Source organism: Leopardus geoffroyi, chromosome B4 (genome assembly GCF_018350155.1).
Source record: "Leopardus geoffroyi isolate Oge1 chromosome B4, O.geoffroyi_Oge1_pat1.0, whole genome shotgun sequence".
Classification (NCBI taxonomy): domain Eukaryota; kingdom Metazoa; phylum Chordata; class Mammalia; order Carnivora; family Felidae; genus Leopardus; species Leopardus geoffroyi.
In genome coordinates this window covers 69,057,712-69,078,740 of record NC_059341.1, presented here as the reverse complement: position 1 = coordinate 69,078,740, position 21,029 = coordinate 69,057,712, and the positions used below count along the sequence as shown (strand labels likewise).

The 21,029-nt window shown below is 35.9% G+C and overlaps 1 protein-coding gene across 3 annotated transcripts in view; it reads right to left on the bottom strand.

Moving 5' to 3' along the window:
• CNTN1 (contactin 1) overlaps positions 1–21,029 on the bottom strand; it is a 365,054-nt gene that overhangs the window by 64,208 nt on the left and 279,817 nt on the right. For all 3 annotated transcript variants that reach the window (XM_045466117.1, XM_045466116.1, XM_045466115.1), the window contains 2 exons: positions 10,394–10,543; positions 319–389 (listed from right to left, as the gene is read on the bottom strand). In XM_045466117.1, coding sequence (XP_045322073.1) covers positions 319–389; positions 10,394–10,543 — 221 coding nt within the window. The remainder of the gene's footprint in view (positions 1–318; positions 390–10,393; positions 10,544–21,029) is intronic.

The window sequence follows — 21,029 nt, the reverse complement described above, 5'->3', positions numbered from 1 at the left end:
ATGTCGATAACAACCATATGCAGAACAACAGTGGATTACTTTCCACTCAAATTCAATTTTCTCTTTACATTCACTTAATGGAGACAAAATCTACATTGAAATCTCTGGTGAACTCAGTTTCTTCTACTTGTTGATAATTTCCCTAATTGCCAATTCAAATTTTTTTTATTATATTTAAACAAAAACAAAACAGAACAAAACAAAAACAGTTTACTCTGGGCATTGTCTTTTATTCCATATTATTTCAGGAAACAAAATGGTTTTGAGATTCAGTGTAGGTAAAGCAGCCTATAATATATGTAACTTATTCATACTTACCACCCACGTTATGGTCAGCTCTCTGTTGCTTCCACCTCCACCTCCTACATCTGAAGGCGCCACATTAGGAGCTGAAACAAACAATAAAAAATGAGGTTATGCAATTTTTTTCTGGCACTCCAAGACCATAAATTTTTTCTTCACTAGGAAACACAAGCTGCACACATTACCCACTCAATTATAATGATAATGCCTCACAGTAGCTGCAATCTATCATATATTATATATATATATATATAATTATATAAATATAAGTATAAATATAAATAATATAAATATAAATATAAATATAAATATAAATATAAATATAAGTATAAAATTAAATATGTTTTCCTGCCAAGCTAAAAATTGATTCAGTGCCATAGGAAAGTATGGGTTTTCTTTAGCAGGGGGGAGCAAAGCAAATTTGCCCTCCCACACACATCTTTTTTTTTTTTTTCCTGTGTCCTTTCATTTAATATGATTTTGAAAGATTAGATCTATTTTGTTGGGAAAATATTCCACAGCTCTTACTTTTGAAACTTATGACCTTCTTATAATTTACTGTTGTGTTAGTTTTATGCTTCAATCTACAAATAATATTAAATAGCTCCTGTGAATTAACATTGGATAAAGTTTCTCCCAAACATCTGGTAATATTTGAAATCTAATATTTTTTCTGGTACTCTCACTTCCAGTTCCTAAATACCTTCTAGAACCTTGCCCCATCAGGGACTCCGACTCTCCCACACTTCTGTCTTTTTAGATCTTCCTTCAGTTTCACTTGTTCTACTAGATTCTACCTTACAGTCTCTCCATCTTTAAAAATTATCTGTAATATTGCCTCCTTCTTACCCTCCACACCATTAAACACTTTGTCACAGAACTGCAAAGAAGAACTGATATATGGCTATGCTTTGTACTTCACTCTGTAATAGCTTTTTAATGACCCATAATCTGTCTTCCACTTCTTTATATTACTAAATTCACTCTCTCAAAAAATCACAAATCACAAAATTGCTTCAAATTGCTAAGTCCAATGACCTCTTCTTTATTTTTCTCCATGTTATTCTCTCTCCCTATAAATCTTTCAGGGTAGTTGCTGTATCTCATCAGATTTGTATACTATTGGATTCTTATCTAACTGGAGTTGCACAGATAAATAAAGCATAGTTTGTCTTGTACTGGAGGCACTTGGAGACCAGCTACATGGATGAAGTCCGTGTTTTTACATGCAACTGTTGTGGCTCAGTCTGAGATATCATTCCCAGATCTGTTAAAATTTTAAAGAACAGATGAAGAGCACCTGTGTGGCTCAGTAGGTTAAGTGTCCAAGTTCAACTCAGGTCATGATCTTGAGGTTCATGGGTTAGAGCTCCAGTTCCAGCTCTGTGCTGACAGCTCAGAGCCTACAGCCTGGTTTGGAGTCTGTCTCTCTCTCTTTCTCTGCCCCTCCCCCACTCACACACACTCTCTCTCTCTCTCTCAAAACTGAATAAACATTAAAAAAAAGAACAGATGAAAGATGAATTATCCCTGGATTCCCCACATCCTTCCCATGGAAATAGTCATGCCTTCCTCAGAGTGCTCAAAGTAACATGTTCATTTACTAAGCTGCACATACCAACAAATAATTGTGACTCAAAGAAAAATACTTCATAACTTCTCCTATGTTAGCCATGCAAATTCTTTGTTGAGATATGTACGTTAATTGCACAGAAACAAAATGTATGGTTTTATGTCTATAAACCGTGTGATGATTTCCATTTCTGATTAGGAATGAATATGAATTTGAGAGATTTTATTTTACTACTCACCTGTCACCACATAAGTGTTAGAAATAAAAATTGAGTGCACAGAGGTGTTAAAAGATAATTGTAGTGCTTTAGATAAAATACATATTGAACCCTGGATATTAAAATAACTCTTGGAAACCTTTTAAACCACATAACTCATATTCTGAAGCTAAAATTCTACATGCTACAAGAAACAGGAAACAAAGAACATGCTGTCTTACAATCCATGAATAGATCAAATTTTGTGTGTTTAACTCTAAGTACAAGTATTGTGGTCACAGGCAAATAATTTCAAAAATAACTCTTAGAATAATTTATTACACTGCAATTTGTTGAATCAAACATTGCCTTCATCAGATCAAGTATTATTTGCCAAAGCACTTCACTGTAATCCTTTTCATTATAATCAAAATTAACCTCTTTATTTAGAGCTAAAAATGAAATATGTGTATTATGCTAGATTGAATTTTTCTCCATTTCATAATGTTTATTTCAAACTCCTTTTTTTTTTTTCAACGTTTATTTATTTTTGGGACAGAGAGAGACAGAGCATGAACGGGGGAGGGGCAGAGAGAGAGGGAGACACAGAATCGGAAACAGGCTCCAGGCTCTGAGCCATCCGCCCAGAGCCCGACACGGGGCTCGAACTTACGGACCGCGAGATCGTGACCTGGCTGAAGTCGGACGCTTAACCGACTGCGCCACCCAGGCGCCCCTATTTCAAACTCCTTTAACATGCTTCAATAAGTCAAGATTGACTTGCCCTTCAAAGATCACCCACTCAGCTTATGATGCTAAAATAAAGGGCAGGAATAAAGGTAACTGTACCTTCTAATAGAGTGTTTTATATCTTAGGTGAATTATTGACTTAATGTCCTCCATTTAGCTTTGAATGTGCAGCTGTAGCTTTAGCAACCAAGGGGCATTTTTTTTTCACAGGTGGGATTGACATATACCCTACATAACTGACAAGAATCTGAGCACCTTGGGGCACCTGCGTGGCTCAGTTGGTTAAGTGTCTAACTCTTGATTTCAGCTCAGGTCATGATCTCACGGTTCATGGGTTCAAGCCCCACATTGGGTTCTGCACTGACAGTGTGGAGCCTGCTTGAGATTTTCTCTCTTCCTCTCTCTTTGCCCCTGCCACTCCCCTGCTTGCACTCTCTCTTTCTCTCAAAATAAGTAAACTTAAAAAAAAAAAATCTGAGCACCTAGCTACTGTATATTTGTATTCAGCTTTGCTAGAACAGAAAACCTGGGCAAATCATGATTCCTTTCAGGGAAGTAAATAACTCTAACACAAGGCAGTTTATTCAGCGTTAGGCTCCAAAGCAATTTAACAGTGAACAAACTAAACTTTCTTTTAACAATAAATCATTTAAAAGATTTTAATGAAATATTTAGGAAAAAATAGAAAATTATTGAATTAATCACGAATAAACAATATTTATCATTTTACTGTGAAATGTTAAAAATAGCTTTTAAATTTGTTCTTCTGCCTTGAGTTCAGTCTAACAGTGATTTCCTAATGATGTTTATAAAAGTGCTTCTGTATTTCAGTCACAGAACTCAAAATTATTTAAAAAGAAACTCAAGCCACTGTCATAATTACTTGTTCAGTTTAGAAAAAAAAACTGATGCTGCCAATTTTACTTTTAGATTTGAAAGCTTAGGTAACTTCCTTAGAAGTACCAATTTGAGCTTTGGTGTTTTTTTGTTTTTTGTTTTTTCTTTTTTTTTTTTTTTTAACAGTGTACACATTGACTTATGACAAACCCTAAATTGTAACAACCATGAAGTATATGAAGACAGGCCCTTGATTCAAAATAAATTGTTGACTACTTAGTCCTTGTTAATTATTGCTTAATTTGTATAGCCATTTTTACAGAAATAAAGTTACCATGAATGTACCTTTCAAATTTAATTTGCATCAAAATCTCATTGTGATTTAAAACAAAATTTTTAGGAAGAGATTCAAATGGTTATAACTGTAATGCTCTAGAATCTAGAAAAACCAAGGGATTAAAAGTACAATTAAAGTCTTGCATCTGCTTTTATTCTACTTTTAAATATACATTCTTTGTGATTAGCCATTAACAAAACCAAATGAACTGCATAATATTTGGATATTCAAATGAGAGTAGCTATTTGTAACTCTTAATGATCTGTTCCGCTGGTGGAACAGATTGCTAATATTGCTAATGCATCTGCCATGTTAAACTGATGCTCTTCCCGTAACAGGTAAAAACAATACAGGGTCTGAGATAATTCACAATAATATTAATGTCGTAGGGTCTTCTAGAGCTGAAATTGGAGGTTTGTTTATGAATCTAGGCTTTGATCTCAAACAGGAAAAATTTATGGGTGGAACGGAGTAAATTTGTTAACTGCTCAAGAGCATGATAATCTAAAAATAAGTCATCTGAAGAAATGCTGGATGGGCAGAAAAGAATGCTACAAACTGAAATGATCATAAGGTACAGTGAAGTTATTATGAAGAACTCAAACCAACTATGCACTATTCATTTAAGTAAAAGGATGAAATCTAGTTTCTCTCAGGATATTAAAAACAAAAGTATTTAATGCATGTGTGAACTTTGTTTTCAAATAGAATAAAATATGTTTGGTAATGCGTTCTTTTCAATCATAACGTGCAATTATCACTATGGCTTTATCACTGCTTCTCTTTTCATCCTCCTCTATTAACCGCCAATTTCTAGAACGACCATCTTACCCTTCTTGCTCCTCCTTTTCTCTTCCACAAATAATTTTGTAGCGCTAAAGATAGCAACATAAATAGAATCTGATTCCAGTACTGAAGATGCACTTTCTTTAATTTAGCAACAAGTGAATATGTACGACTAATTTTAATTTAATGTGTTAAGTATCCCCAACTTGTGAAAGTCTGCCGAATGAATGAAGCAGCTCAGCTTCATAAAAGACTCATCTAGAACTCAGAAGTGATTTTTACATACTGCACCTAACTGGATACTCCGATCAGCCCTTTGAAGTAAGCATACAGAGAAGTAACATTATCCCATTTTACAGGAAAGGCAAATGAATCCCAATGGAAGTTACTTAACGAGCCATGTCACAAGCTTACATGGAGAGTAGCTTTAATGCAGGCCTCCTCATTGCTTAAAATTCTATACTTTTTGCTACTTTAAAAAAATGTTTCTCTCTTTTATTACCAATGATAGCAAATAAATTTATCAGTAACTTGCTAGCTACAAAACATGCTCTTAGCACCATTTCTCTCCTTTATCAAACATAACTAAAATGACTAAAAATAAAACTAAATAAAAAGAGAATGGCTTCATTAGACACAGAATTAATGTTCTATATAAAGGATGAAAGTGCTGGTTCTTGTATTTTTTTTCTCTTTTCCTTCTTAGGTTGATCTGGCATAAATAAATGCCAAAGCTGTCAAAACAAACCCAAATGCGCCATTTTAGGATATCAACTCACCAACTGCACCTGCAGATCCATTAGCTATGAGGGTATGTCTTAATGACACATTACTTTGAAGGACGCTTTTGTTATCTCTTTCTTACAGTCAAAATTAAATGGGCTACAATGAATTACAAACACATCTTCTAATTCTTCATTTGGGACCATCCATTTTATAATGCACTTGTCTGAATCCAAAGAATATACCCAACCATGCACTGCGATCTTAACATTAAGTAATTGGACAGATAAGGGCATGTGCTGCATTAGATAATGTTGTGTCTTTCAATCAGCATAATGAGGTGCAGGGGCAACCTTTCCATCAAATGGGAACCAGCCTTTATCCCACATAACATATGCTGGCATCTCTTAGGGAGTTGTTATAATGGTACATGGCAAGACAAACATCCCCTTGTTTTAAAAAGTATTTTTATTTTTTTTGTTAGAATGAAGAATGTGAATGTCCAATTTTATGCATATTAAATTTTTTAAAATGAAGAAGAAAAGAAAAACAATATTTAAAGATAAATTCTATTTAGTTTTATATTAAATGTATATTCTTGTGTTTATATTAAATATAAATATATATATATATATTCCTCTAAGATGATTAGAAATTACATGAAGCTATGTGATTCTCTGTATGCTTATAAAAAATGGAAATACATTGTCAAATGAGGTGATCAATTACAGAGTAGACAATATTTTCTTATAAGCATATTATGCTGTGAAATGAGAATAATAGCATAATAAATGAATATTAGGCAGCAAATATTATGCACTAGATAGTACTAACTTCTTTCATTATATGTTTTTAAATCATAAATCATAAAATCTCAAAAAATAAATAATTTCCATTTTGAGATGAGAAAACAGAGAGGTTACGTAATCTAAGGTTTGAAACAATGGAACCAAGATTCTACTGAAGGATCGGTATCTTGGAGCTTCAATACTACACACTGCTTTCAGAAGAGTAGGAAGACAGTGAGGTTGAAAGGTCTTTAGAGTTTCATATAAATTGAGTATACGAAAATGATCCTGAGCTTCTAAATATGATACTAAATATAAATCACAAATTCAGATTCAAAAGTCAGACTGAGTCTTTCTCTGAGACGCTTTTTGTTCGTATTCCTAAAAACATAATCATTTCTACTTTGAGATGACAAAAAAGATCTTACAATAATTCCTTCCAGATGATCAACCCATGTATACCAAAGCAATCACCTTCTGAAATTAAAAAAATTAAGATACTGTTTGTAACAGATTTCCTGAGGAGGAGAGGAGAAGGTCTGTATCTATCATCAATGCCAGAGAAAGCTCCTTCCTCCTCTAATGAACAATTTAGTATTTCAAAACATGTGTTCAGATTAAGTCTTAGTTCATACAATGTTAGTCAAGAGATCATGGAAAGTTAGCCAAGCTCAAGAGATTTTTTTTAAAGGACTATATTTAAATATAAGAATGTTATAATTTTTAATTTTTATTTATTTTTTTTAATGTTTATTCATTTTTGAGAGACAGAGAATGAGTTGGGGAGGGGCAGAGAGAGACAGAGGGAGACACAGAATCTGAAGCAGGCTCCAGGCTCTGAGCTGTCAGCACAGAGCCTGGCACAGGGCTTGAACCCATGAACCATGAGATCATGAGCTGAGCCAAAGTCCACTTAACTGACTGAGCCACCCAGATGCCCCAAGAATGTTATAATTTTTTAACTGAAAAAAGTTTACGTAGGCATAAACTTAATCATTTATTTTATTTTTACAATTTTATTTTGAAAATGAATACTTGTTAAATCAAATCAAGTACAAGATCTCTCAGCATGAAATTATGTGGTTTAAAACCACTGGTCAGATCATGCCCATGTTCCTTTTTATTTTTGTCTTTCAAGAAAGTCCATCATACAAAAGTTTATATTAAAAACACAAGTGGCTCTAGGGACTAATAACAAAAATCAAACACAAGGATCCTGGCTATATGGTATCTGTAATCTACAAAGCTTCAACTTATATTACCTCTCTATCCTAATGAGATGCTTGCCAGGTAGAGCAAAAGAAACAGTTGTGTTCATTTCGCAGGTGAATATACCAAAACAAACAAACAAAAAATTAGCATTTTATCATATCTAGCTTTATAGTTAAGGATGAAATCTAAACTATGCCTAGAACACTAATAAAGTTTTATATAAATACATATTTGGGTTTTTCTTTTCACGTTTATTTACTTACTTTGAGAGAGAGATAGAAAGCATGCTGTGTGTGAGTGGGGGAAGGACAGAGAGACAGGGAGAAAGAGAATCCCAAGCAGGCTCCACACGGTCAGTGCAGAGCTCTACAAGGGACTCGATCTCACAAATCGTGATATCATGACCTGAGCTGAAATCAAGAGTCAGAAGCTTAACCGACTGAGCTACACAGGCTCCCTGTGTACACACTTTTAGAGTCCTGCTTGAGAAAATGCCCTTAAGAGAGAAAGCTCAATGTATGAGAATAGGTGTCAAACAGATCTTAGGATTTGAACTGAGTCTTGCAAGTAATTATATGAATTTCACATTATTTACTGTCTCTGAGTCTGTTACCCATTAATGAACACTGGATAGTAATACCTACCTTAAAATATTATCAAAAGAATTAACTGAAATATGTGTGAAAATACTCAGTGAAGATCAGTATTTCAATGTTTATTATCTTCCTTAATTACAGAATCATTATTTTTATCTGGTAAATAATGTAGTAAACTACATGAAACTTTCAGAGATTACTGATGGCACTCCTGTGAATAACTGGCTTTAAAAACTAAGACATGAGAGTTCATAATTCTATTTAGAAGTTAGGCCAAGAAATTGAGGTAGCCAGCAATGTGGATTAGTGGTATTAAGATACCACAACAGATTTTAACAGCAGTCTATCATCCTTTTAAAATCTTTTCTCTCGCAGGCACCTGGGTGGCTCAGTGGGTTAAGCATCTGACTGCAGCTCAGGTCATGATCTCACAGTTCAAGGGTTCAAGCCCCACATTGGGCTATGTGCTGGCAGTGAAGAGCCTGTTTGGGATTCTCTTTCCTTCTCTCTCTCTCTCTCTGCCCCTCCCCCACTTGCACTCTCTCAGAGTGAATAAACTTAAAATAAATAAATAAATTAATAAAATCTCTTCTCCCAAATAAAGCACTGAACTTTGGCAAGGCAGAGTAAAAATAAACTCAGAGAGCCTACAAAACATTTTCTTTTCTTTTTTTTTTAAATATGAGATTTATTTTCAAATTGGTTTGCATACAACACCCAGCGCTCATTCCAACAATGCCCTCCTCAATGCCCATCACCCACTTTCCCCTCCCTCCTACCCCCCCATCAACCCTCAGTTTATTCTCAGTTTTTAACAGTCTCTTATGGTTTGGCTTCCTCCCTCTCTAACTTTAACATTTTCATTTTCATACACAAGGAATAATAAAAAAAAGAGCTATTATTATAATCAGAACAATATTTTTGCCTGGTAATTCAGGGAAAAGGAAAATAGAGCTGAGTACTTCTGCACCAAAGGCTATTTAAATGGAGTTGGTATTTCGCCTAAAAATGTGAACCTGAATTGGAACAACATCCATGGTTGAGCTAGGGTCAAAGAGCATATTTAGAGTGACACCTAATATTAAAAGAACACATTCTAGCTATTTCTCAGAGAAACTATGACTCTCTTCGTGGTTTAGATCTGGGAAGTTCTCATTCCATGGTCTCCACTCCCTGCTAATCCTACCCTCCCCCCCACCCCCGACCATGCCACACGGCCACACAGTTTTAAATGTTTTTGAGTGACATGCAGAATTGTGAACCTTCTAAATCTTAAAACTCGTTACTTAAGAGCCTCCCTGGTTAAGATTCAAAATTTACATGAAAGTTTACATTCTATTTTTTAATGTTTATTTATTTACTTATTTTGAGAGAGAGAGCACAAGTCGGGGAGGTGCAGAGAGAGAAGGAGAGAGAGAATTGAGGATGATAAATTGGCTTTCACTCTAGTGTCTACATAGAAGGTAGAAGCATTTACTGAGGGAGAAGTGAGATTAAGTGCAGGTGAGGACTTGTTCTAAATTATTTTTTGAGCAATTTAATTTTTAATCTTTAATTTTTTTAAGTTTATTTATTTTGCAAGACAGAGAGAGTGGAGGAGGGACAGAGAGAGAGAGGGAGAGAGAGAATCCTAAGCAGGCTCCATGCTATCAGCCGGAGCACCATGCAGGGCTCGAACTCACAAGCCATGAGATCACAACCTGAGCTGAAACCAAGAGTCCGACGCTTAACTGACTGAGCCACCCAGGTGCCCCTTTAGTTTTTTTTTAAATTTTTTTTAAGTTTATTTATTTTGAGAGAGAGAGAGTGTGTATGTGAGAGCATGAGAGTGGGAGAAGGGCAGAGAGAAAGGGAGAGAGAGAATCCCAAGCAGATTCAGCTCACAGCCCAATTCAGGGCTCGATCCCATGAACCATTAGATCATGACCTAAGTAAGCAGAAATCCAGAGTCAGATGCTTAACTGAGTGAGCTACCCAGGCACCCAAATATGAAAGTTTATATTATAAATACCAATTTCATTTTAGTCATTCCAAGTGGAATACGCAGAGATTTCTATTTACTTCTTTCCTTACATTCCTTATGTAAAAATATTCTTAAACATCATATGACCTTTTTCTTGATTTTTGACTGTCTTGTCACAGAATACACACACCTGTGTGAAATACATACACACATTTTTAGATGAATCACTTACCTCAGAGTATTATTTATTTCCAAATACATTCAACTATATATAAAAGTGGCACCATATATATAAACCTTTCAAATTTTTAAAAGTTTCTTCAACATACCAGCACCATCTGTTTTAATTCTGTTTGATGGTATACTGGGCTCTCCTATACCCAACGTATTGGTTGCTACCACACGAAATTCATACTCCATCCATGGTATTAAATCCACTGCTCTTGCTGCCTCCATATTCCCTTCAATGATTGGGGGATCTAAACAAAATGAACATTAAAAAGAATATTAGTTGAACAGCATCATTTTTATAATCCCACATTTTAATTTTACTATTTTGAGTGGCACATATTCCATTGAGTTGAAATAAAAATAAAAACTAGACATGACAAAATATTAAGTTCAAGGGAGTAAGCAGAGAGATCATTAATAAATAATAAACTACAAAAAGTGATATGAATGTGGATCATCTATTTCATAAGCCTAAGATCAGAGGGTTGAAATGCGGCACTCCTATCAAGCTCCCAGGTCATGCATTTACTGCTAATCCATGGACTCTACCTGGAATAGCAAGGAGCTGTATTTTAAAGGTAGAATCTAGAAAGATTTCCTGAGGGAAGAGCACAACTGGGACAGTCAAAAACTTTGTGGACATCCACTGACATTGTACATGGGCAGTGAATGATTTATTGTTAGGGTACCTATATGTTTATACCCTTTTTTAGTTGGTTTTGTTGATTTTTACCCAAATCACTTGGGGCAATGATAACAAATGTTATAATAGTTTATTAAAAATTCATGCTCCCAGATAATGAAAAGATTATAAATTATGGATAAAATATGATCCAACATTGCTTATTTCATTGAGATATGATAAAACATACAATCAAGGCAGGACTACACAGTATTTTAAGCTCTCTTGAAATATTTCCACATGTGTTTTTAATAACTAACATATACATACATATGCATATAAATACTTGTACCTCACTTGTTTGGAAAATGTGTTGCTTTAGGCTTGTCTATGACTCATTATCTTACTATTTAGGGAATTTTTTATCTGGCAATGCAGACCATGAATCTATAGTTTTTCAAGATGTTGTTCTCATCTCTACAATAAATGCCAAGCATCCCAGTGTCCTGGTTTCTGCTTTTGGACAAATTCCTGTGTGTCTCAGACCATGCCATGCTTCAACCTGCCATAATTGTAACTATCCTGGATGCTAATTTTTCCATCTCTTCTCTTATTTTGTTATGAACTTGTTCTATACATTTGATGTAATTTTTGACTTTCTGATTGAAAATTTGGCTTTGTCTTCTCCTGTTTTGATTCTGCCTCTTTATTTAATATTTATTCCACCCTTCCTTCACAGCAAATCAGAATTTGCTTTACTTCACATACCCAAGGACTTCTTTTAGGTAGTTGGAGGAAGGAAGTGTAGTTTTAGTTTGTAAAGTGCTCTTCATAAAGAAAAGAGAAAAATATAGCTGGTTGTTATGACACTGGGTAGCCCGCTTCCCCTCTAGAGACCTTCCAATAATTTTGAGCCTCGTATAAAAGAAAAAATTTTATAGTAGTGGGTTGAACTGTGCCTACCAAAAAGTTCTATCTCTTCCCAAATTACAAGAACCTGTGAATGTAAGTCATCTGGAAAACCAGTCTTTGTGTGTCCTTTGAAGTTTAAGACCAGAATTATGTTAAGGATCCTGGGATAAGATTAGCCTGGATTATCTAAGTGGGCCCTGAAGCCAATAATAAGCATCCTTATAAGAGAAACACAGTGGAGAGACATATGTAGAAGAGGAGGCAATGTGACCACAGAGACAGAAGTTGAAGTGATGTGGCCACAAGCCAAGGAACATCTGGAGCCACTGGAACCTAGGAGAGGTAAGGAATACCTGTTCCCTAGAGCCCCTGGAGACAGTACAGCCTTGCAAACACCTTGATTTTGGACTCTGGCCTCCAGCACTGTGAGAGTCTAAATTTCTGTTGTTTTAAGCAACCAGTTTGTTACAACAGCCCTAGGGAACCAATACAGAGTTTTAAAGTCAGAAGCTGATGGGATTATTTATGAGTTTGTGATCTTATGAATTTGGGGCCTAAGTAAAAACATATGGTAGAAGGCTCAAGGAGGCAGTCCAATCTTTCCCCTTCCTGTGCTGCAAAATCCCAGCACCATTTTAATGTTTATTTATTTTGAGAGAGAGAAAGAGAAAGAGAGGGAGGGACAGTGAGAGAAGGAGAGAGAAAATCCCAAGCAGACTCTGGATCTCATGACTGTGAGATCATGACCTGAGCCAGTATCAAGAGTTGGATGCTTAATCAACTGAGCCACCCATGCTTAATCAATTAAAGCCACTCTGATGCCTTTAATCCCAGCACCATTTAAATGCCTGAAGAATGGGAATGTTGAAAGCCCTCCAAAGGGTCTCTCTTGACAAGGGTATGCTATTCTCATGATGGTCAAAGCTAACCAGGCTTTTTCAAGCAGCTGGGCAGCCAACAAGTACAGGCAAGAGTATGTTGGGTCAAAACAAGAAGAACCAGAAGGATGTGCAGTGGAAACTGTAGCTAATAGACTGATTTTGAGCATGTGTGATCATCCAGTATGAAAACACCCCTAAATAAATGGAAGGTCGAGTATATGTTCAAAGAGTAGAAAATCAGACTTGACCACAGAAAATATTTGGAGGAATGGTGAAAGGTAAAGAAGGAAAGGTCTAGTGGGGTCATTTTGTGGTAGGCTTTGGATTCCAGGTGAAGCTGTCAGTCCTCTGATTTAATGACCGAGATGAAGAAAGAAGGAATAAGGAATAAGGAAAATAAGGAATATGGTGTTACTACCATAAGATAAACACCAGTGAGAAACCATTGGCTCAGGGATGCAAACAACTTTCTCAGAAGGGGAAACAAGAAGTGGGTGGTTGGTAGGAAGATGGACTTCTGGAAGCATCTTCTGAATGGGTAGGAAAGAATTTGGTATCTAGAAGTTAAGGATAGTATTCTCTACCAGGATTGCTAAAGGCATGAAAAGTGCTCTTTCCGGAACAAAACCAATTATAATCATTCTTGTTAATATACATTAACATCAGTACCTATGAGAATATAAATATCCCAAACAAACATGTATTGGTATATTTTTATAATACCTCCTAAATAAAACCATTTACATAAGCAGTAGGAATAACTTAGCCAAAAAAAAAAAAAAAAAGACTAACATTTTCATTTTAGAAAAATGTATCTAGAATTAAAAGTGGCTTCTATCATGCCTGTTTTCCATTCCACAAACTGGGGCAGGACTTTTGAACACCACATCATGAGAAGAGGATTTTAAAGCTTGCGAGAATTTCTCTAACTTTTTCCCAGCTCCAATCTTGACACAGGCAGTCCACACTAAAAATATTTCTTTTGCCTCCTCTTGTTTGTTCATTTGTGAACATCCACGTTTCTTCTACTTCTTCTACATGTTTTGGGATTCTCTGGGCCTAGTATACCTAGTATACTGTTTTGTAAATACTACTACTTAATAAATGTTTGTAAAAACTACACATAAAATATAAATACAAAAGTTACACTTGTTTAGAGCAGACAGTGTTTCAATGCAGGAAGCACAGCCTTGTGTAGAACACTCACGATAGTCTCCTTCCACCCTGAGTCATGCAGGCTACCGGTGAAAGACAAGAAGATCATCCCTTTACCCTGCCCCACCACAAAAGATCCAACACTCTGTGGCTTTGATGCTTATATTCAGTCTATAAATTACCTTCCCTTGTAAGGCAGTATACTTTGTCTCAGTCCCCTTAAGCCCTCTCCCACTCTCTTTAACTGTGAGCTGATCCTTTCTCCTCTACTGCTACTGTTTGTTTTACCTCTATTATGCACTTTTATTTGTTTTATTCTGGCCCTGAATATCCCTATAAATGGATTTTTACCCCATACAATTCTCCCCCAACTCCTTCAGTCCTGGCAGGAACTATTGGATATATTTTATTTTTCCAAAACCACCCACGTAGACAGGAGCAGAGTTCAGCTTTGCTTTGGAAGCAGATTCATACCCGGGCCGAATGCAGAACAGTCAGAAGCAGAGGACATTGTGTCCCCTCTCTTCAGCCAAGTTCCTTGCCACCTGTTTGTTATTCCTAGAGTCAGAAAGAGAGGAGAGCACTTTGCACAATTGACGCAAGTGCTAGGAATCAGGACTGGGGTCTCAAGATCCTGAGTTTTAAGTGGGTCAGTTCTGAGTCAGGCCATTGTTTAACAGATAATTTCAGTATTGAAAATCAGATCTTAACTGTATCATGACTGCCAGAGGCTTCTCCCTATAAAAACTATATTGAGTAGTAACCTGAAAGCTGTTTAAATCTTGGTTTTACTCCTGAGTGTAACTCTCAATCAAAGGGATACAGAGCAGGAGACATGCTCCTTACGTTAACACTCAGGTCAAAAGACCCTCTTGAGAAGGTCTTACTTTAACAACCAACCATACACAATAATCCGTAGATTCATTTGCAAATGCCTTGAGTCCCTGAGGCTCAGTATAAAAAGATTGTGACTAATCTTTGTAGGAAAAGAGAAGCAAGCCTCATGGGTATCCTAAGGCCAATAATTCACAGTGTTTTTGTTGCCTGGAAACCATGCTTATGGCACTCTGCCATCAGGCCACATGCACTAACTGAAAAGCTTCAGAAATAGCCGAATGACCTCTGGACTAAAAAATATATTGTTTCAAGAATAACTCTAGGCAATGTAATCCCACCTGTTCTAGATTCTTTGAAGTTGCCTAGTGAATCCTGGTGTTTCCTTAGAATTTAAATACATTCAGAACCTTTAGGTTCTCCCCTCTCAATCCAAAATTCAAGCATTTGAAACTATCCAGAAGCCACTCAGAGGTTCTAAGTGATAAAGCAGATCTGCGTTTGAGAATGGAGAAGGGCATTTACAGGCTTCTCATTGGTTCTGTGTTATATTAGAGCCTTCAGACCCCACCCACAAGGTCTTCTGGCAGAACTTTGAAAGGAGCCATAGATTTGGCAAAGTTCTCTGCAGTGAAAGAGAAGCAAATTGTGCTCTGGCATCCCAAAAGATGTGATTCATTGATTTTTCTCCAAGGAAATTTTGAATGTAACCTCATAAAACCCCAGAAATTCATATTTGAAATAAGAACAACAAAAAGTGAGGCTACAGAAAGGCAAAAGAGAAAATAGTAAATTCTACAAAGTATCCTACAAGAAGCCTAGTGGTTTTTCTTTTCTTTTTTTTTTTTTTTTTTTTTTTTTTTTGCATTTTTAAAACCTAACAATGTGGCAAAGAATTAAAAAAAAACACTAAAAACTAAGTAAAGATGTGGTAGAAGAGATACTCATATGCTGGTGGTGGTAATAGAAATTGTTTCTTCTTTTCTACTGGATAATTTTTTAGTTCAGCTCATGGGTTTAGGCATGTTTACACTAAATAATTTAGTTTACAAATATCTATTCTAAGGAAATAATCTAACATTAAAGAAACATTTATGTATTAAGACGTTATTACAGATTTGCACCAATAAATTCGAGGCTTCCACATGACGGAATTTTAAACACAAAGACATTTTTCTTCTTCATTTTAGAAAATATATCTCAGGTTTGTTCTCTTAATTGATCCTCATAGCACGGTTTCTAGGCCTCTTTATGTTCAGTCCCCTTGCATACATACATCCTATCACCAACAATATTCTATAAAATTTCCTCTCCAAGTAGCAGTATAGAATCAAACACAACATTCTAAATCTTATCTATGCATCGTGTAGAACCCTGAGAAAATGGCATCAAATTTCTGCTGTCCATCCCCAAAAAGTCCAAGAGAAATAATATTTACAATAGATTGTTTCAAAGACATACAGTCTATTCTTCCAGATCATTATTCTAAATGTAATCCTTGGACTGCTGAAACTTGGTATCTTTGAAAAATATTTAGTGAATACCTTAAATAATTACCTTCATAAAACAGAGTTTAGTCTTACACTTTCCATTTTTAGTGGGCACCACTATAAATAAAAACTACATGGTTGCATTTACCGCAAAAAGTATTTTTCATTTCTACTTAGGACACTGTCACAAGAGAATTTTACTTACATAACTAATAAAAAGAACAGGTAATACAATCTACAAAATAATCATTTTTCAGAGCCTATCAGAGAGCTGAATTTGTGAAATCTGTGAAGAAGAATAGGTACAGGGACAGGGAGAGGAGAACATAGTCATTAATGTTCAGAAAAACAAAACTTTTCACAGATATTTAAAGACAACAGGTAGGCTGGCATGGCTGTTTCGAATCCCAGAAGCCCCCAAATCAAGGAGCATCTATACCCATCAGCCAATTCTTTTTTTGTGGGCCTTCACCTAGTGTACTAAAAACAGCTGGGGGCAGGACAAGAGAGCCAAAAGAAACCTCTCTCTGAGGCACGGACATCTCAGATCTGTTCAAGTCTAAGAGCAAAGCAGGAAAATGGAGACCACCATATGCACTCCAGGCCTTACCCTGAATAAGTATGTGGTTGTGTGTGGCTGTGTGAGTGGCAAGAGAGCAAAGACAGATCTGCCTCCCCAGAGAGGGACAAGTGTTTTGGGTCTGCTGAAGTCTGAGTGAACCTGTAACTGAGAACCACTCCCCCACCCACCCCCAGGAACTCGGGGCTTCAGACTAATGATTAGACAACAGCTGCCTGGGGCAGAAGAAGGGAAGCTAATAGAACCCTCCCTGAGAGCCAGGCTAGAAGAACAAACAAAGTCTGATGGGAAGGCTGGAAAGCATTCACATGTGAGAGAGGTTTTGCTCCTCCACTCAAATTTACTCGACCCTGTACTGAACTGAATCTAATGGCAAAAGTCAGATTACCTCAATTACAGATTGTAGTGACAAAATGACAGTTTTGGAAAAATGACATGCATTTTCCAGGATATAAGTAGTATTCACTTTATGCTCCACTGTTCTTTCTTACACAATGTATGGATATTTAAAAAGTTATCAGGACATGAGAAAACAAAGAAATTCATTTTCAAGAAAGGAAAAAAGAAACAATCAACAGAGCCAGACTTAAAGATGGCCAGATGTTAAATGATCACACAAGGACTATAGAAAAGTTACTAGAAATACGTAAAAGTAACAAGTGGGAAAAAGTGCACCACTTGCAAAACAAAAAGGAAATTTCTATGGAATACTATGTAAACAATATGAAAAGGAACCAAATCCTGGAAACAAAAAATCCTGGAGATAAATAGAAATAAAAAATCAAAATAATTTTTATAGGATCTTCAGCAAACTGAATGTAGCATGGAAAAGAATCTATGAGGGTGAAGACAATTCATTAGACACTATCCAATCAGAAGCAAACACACACATCCATGATCTATGGAACACATCAAACAACCTAACATACATGGCAACACAGACCAAGAAGAGAAAGAGAGCATGACGCAGAAGAAATATCTGTAGAGATAATGGCTGAGAATTTTCTAAGTTGAAGGAAGATATCAACTCAAAGATCAAGCTTGCCAGTAAACCCCCACCAGGATAAACATATTTTCATCAAGCTGAAAAGCAAAAAGGAAAAAAAATCTTGAAAGCAGCTAGACATGACGGACACATTAAATATAGGAATATAAGGTAAAAACAATAAATAGTTCACTTCTTATCAGAAACAACAAAAGCAAAAAGATAAAGAAATAATATTTTCAAAATGTTCAAGGGATGCCTGGGTAGCTCTGTCAGTTAAGCCTCTAACTCTGGATTTTGGCTCAGGTCATGATCTCATGGTTCAGTTCACGAGACTGAGCCCAGCATTAGGCTCTGTGCTGACAGCTCAGAGCCTGCTTGGGATTCTCTCTCTCCCTATCTCTCTGCCCCTCCCCTGCTCGCTCTCTCTCTCTCTCTCTCTCTCTCTCAAAATAAATAAACTAAAAAATAAAAGAAATAACAAATAAAGGGGTGCCTGGGTGGCTCAGTTGGTTAAGCATCCAACTTCGGCTCAGGTCATCACTACGGTTTGTGAGTTCGTGCCCTGCGTCGGGCTCTGTGGTGACAGCTCAGAGCCTGAAGCCTGCTTCAGATTCTGTGTCTCCCTCTCTCTCTTATCCCTCCCCTATTCACGCTCTCTGTTTTTCCAAAATAAATAAACATTAAAAAAAAGAAATAAAAAATAAAATGCTCAAACAACTTAGAATTTATATTCAAAAAATTATCACAAATATGATATGAAAGAAATTTCCAAAGGCTAAAGGTCATTGACTCCAGCAACCTGCACAATCAGAAATATTAAAAAAATTCTTCACTTAGGAAAATTATACTAGATGGAAATTCAGGTCTACATAAATAAATGGAGAACACTTTCCAAAATGGAACTAAGTCCTCACCTGCACTTAATCTCTCTTCTCTCAGTGAATGTTTCTACGTTCTGTGCAGATGCTAGAGCCAAAATCTCATTTCCCATCCTCAATTCTGCCCTTTCTCTCAATATCCATACTCAATTTGTTAGAAAGCTCTGTTTTGCCTTCAAAAATATATCTCAAACCCACGCACTGCTCTCCATGCGCATTGCTATCCCATTGTCCTAGCCACTGACATCTCCGACCTGGACATCCCTCACCTTCGATATCCTCCTAGCTATTCTCCATGTTTCTAGTTTTGGCCCTCCAGAAATCCCTTCTCCATACATCATTATTTCTCCTTCGTTTAAAAATTCCTTATAGGATCTACAAGCCCCTGCATATCTTGTCATCCACTATTGCTATTTGCATTATAAACTACCTCCAAATTTAGTGGCTGACATCAACTATCATTTTACTCTGTCTCATGAGTTTCATATATATAAGTTTCTTATTATAGGGACACCTGGTTGGCTCATTCGGTTAAGCATCCGACTTCGGCTCAGGTCATGATCTCAGGGTTCATGAGTTTGAGTTCAGCATCAAGCTCTCTGCCGTCAGTGTGGAGCCCACTTAGGATCCTCTTTCTCCCTCTCTCTCTGCACCTCCCCCTATCATGCTCTGTCTCTCTCTCACACGCAAAAATAAACATTTAAAAATATTTATTGTATATATTTTATATTATAAAATAAAATTTTTTGTTGGGCCTAAGACATACAGAAGTGTAATATATTTGATAATATCTTAAAGGCAGGTGGATGCGAAGTTGTATCAGAGTAAGGATGGTAACTCAAATCCACAGGAACAAATGAGAAGGACTAAAAATGGAAAATAAAAAAGTTAATATAACAAACTCTATAAATATGCACTTGCTTTCCTTTCTTCTTGTAGCTTCTTTAGAAGACAGTAACAGAAGAATAACAGGTTTGTAATACATAGAGAGGTCTAAAAATAATACATAGCACCAAAAAATGGGTAAGATGCAATAGAGTTATCTAGGAGTAACATTTCCATATCTCACTGAAATTAAAATAGTAAACATATGAAGTATTCTAACAAGTTCAGATGTAGCTGGTGAGCCCTAGAGTAATAATATGTATATTTATATTTATATTTAAAATTCATTTATTTATATTCAGTAACGTATATATAGTATATATAGAGTAACCATTAACTACATAAATATATATATTCATTAAAGTAGTTAAAATGCTATACTAGAAAATATTCACTCAACCAGTAAAGAAGGAATAAAGAAACAAAAACAAGTAAAACATTTAGTAAGCAAAAATACAATGGATAGTTACCACAGGGGAGGTGGGCAGGGAATGGGTGAAATAGGTGATGGGGATGAAGGAATGCACTTGTGATGAGCACCAGGTATTATATGGAAGTGTTGAATCACTAAATTGTACACCTGAAACCAATATTATATTGTGTGTTGACTAACTGGAATTTAAATAAAAACTTAAAAAAATAAACAGAATAAAATACAATGGCATATATAAACCCAGCTATATAAATAGTAACATGAAATATTAAATGATTAAAGAATCCAATCAAAAGGCAGTGGGTGTCAGGATAAAAAATAAGATGCAGCTATATGTTTCAACAGAAAACATACTATAGATTCAAAGACTGAAATAGGCTGACAGTTGTGAAAGACACAACATGTAAACAAGAAGCATGCAAAAGTTGGGGTGACTAGATTAATATCAGAAGCACCCTTTCTTTCAAATGCAACTCCTGTATCATGATCCCTCTTCACGATTGTTTCTCTTTAGCACTAATCACCATAGGACTTACTGTACATTTTACTGTACATTTACTGTAAATATTTGTTCATTGCCATCTTTCCTACTAGAATGTCAACTCTTTTGAGGGTATGGTGTGTGTGTGTGTGTGTGTGTGTGTGTGTGTGTGTGTGTTCTCTCTGTTTTGTTCATGGATGGCCAGGTGTATATCCAGAATCTAGGACAGGTTCTTGCATACAATGGAGGCCCCATCAGCATGTGTTTAATAAATGAGCATTATGGGCCCTGATCTAGGAGTTAGAGTAGGGCAGTGAATAAAAACCTTCATCCTCATGGAACTTACTTTCTAGTGGAATAGATATAGATATTTTAATGATAAGTATATTTTTATTCAGCTACCTAGTAAGAACATATATTTAATGAAAATGATTACAATTATTACTCCTTTTTCAAAGCAAAACAAATTTAAACGTGTTCATTGCATTCTGTTCTCTAGTGTCTATAATCAGTCAATTAGGCTAGATATCAAATATTATCATTATCATCCATTTTAATTCTCTTCAGAGAAATAGAAAATACCCATACTTTAGGT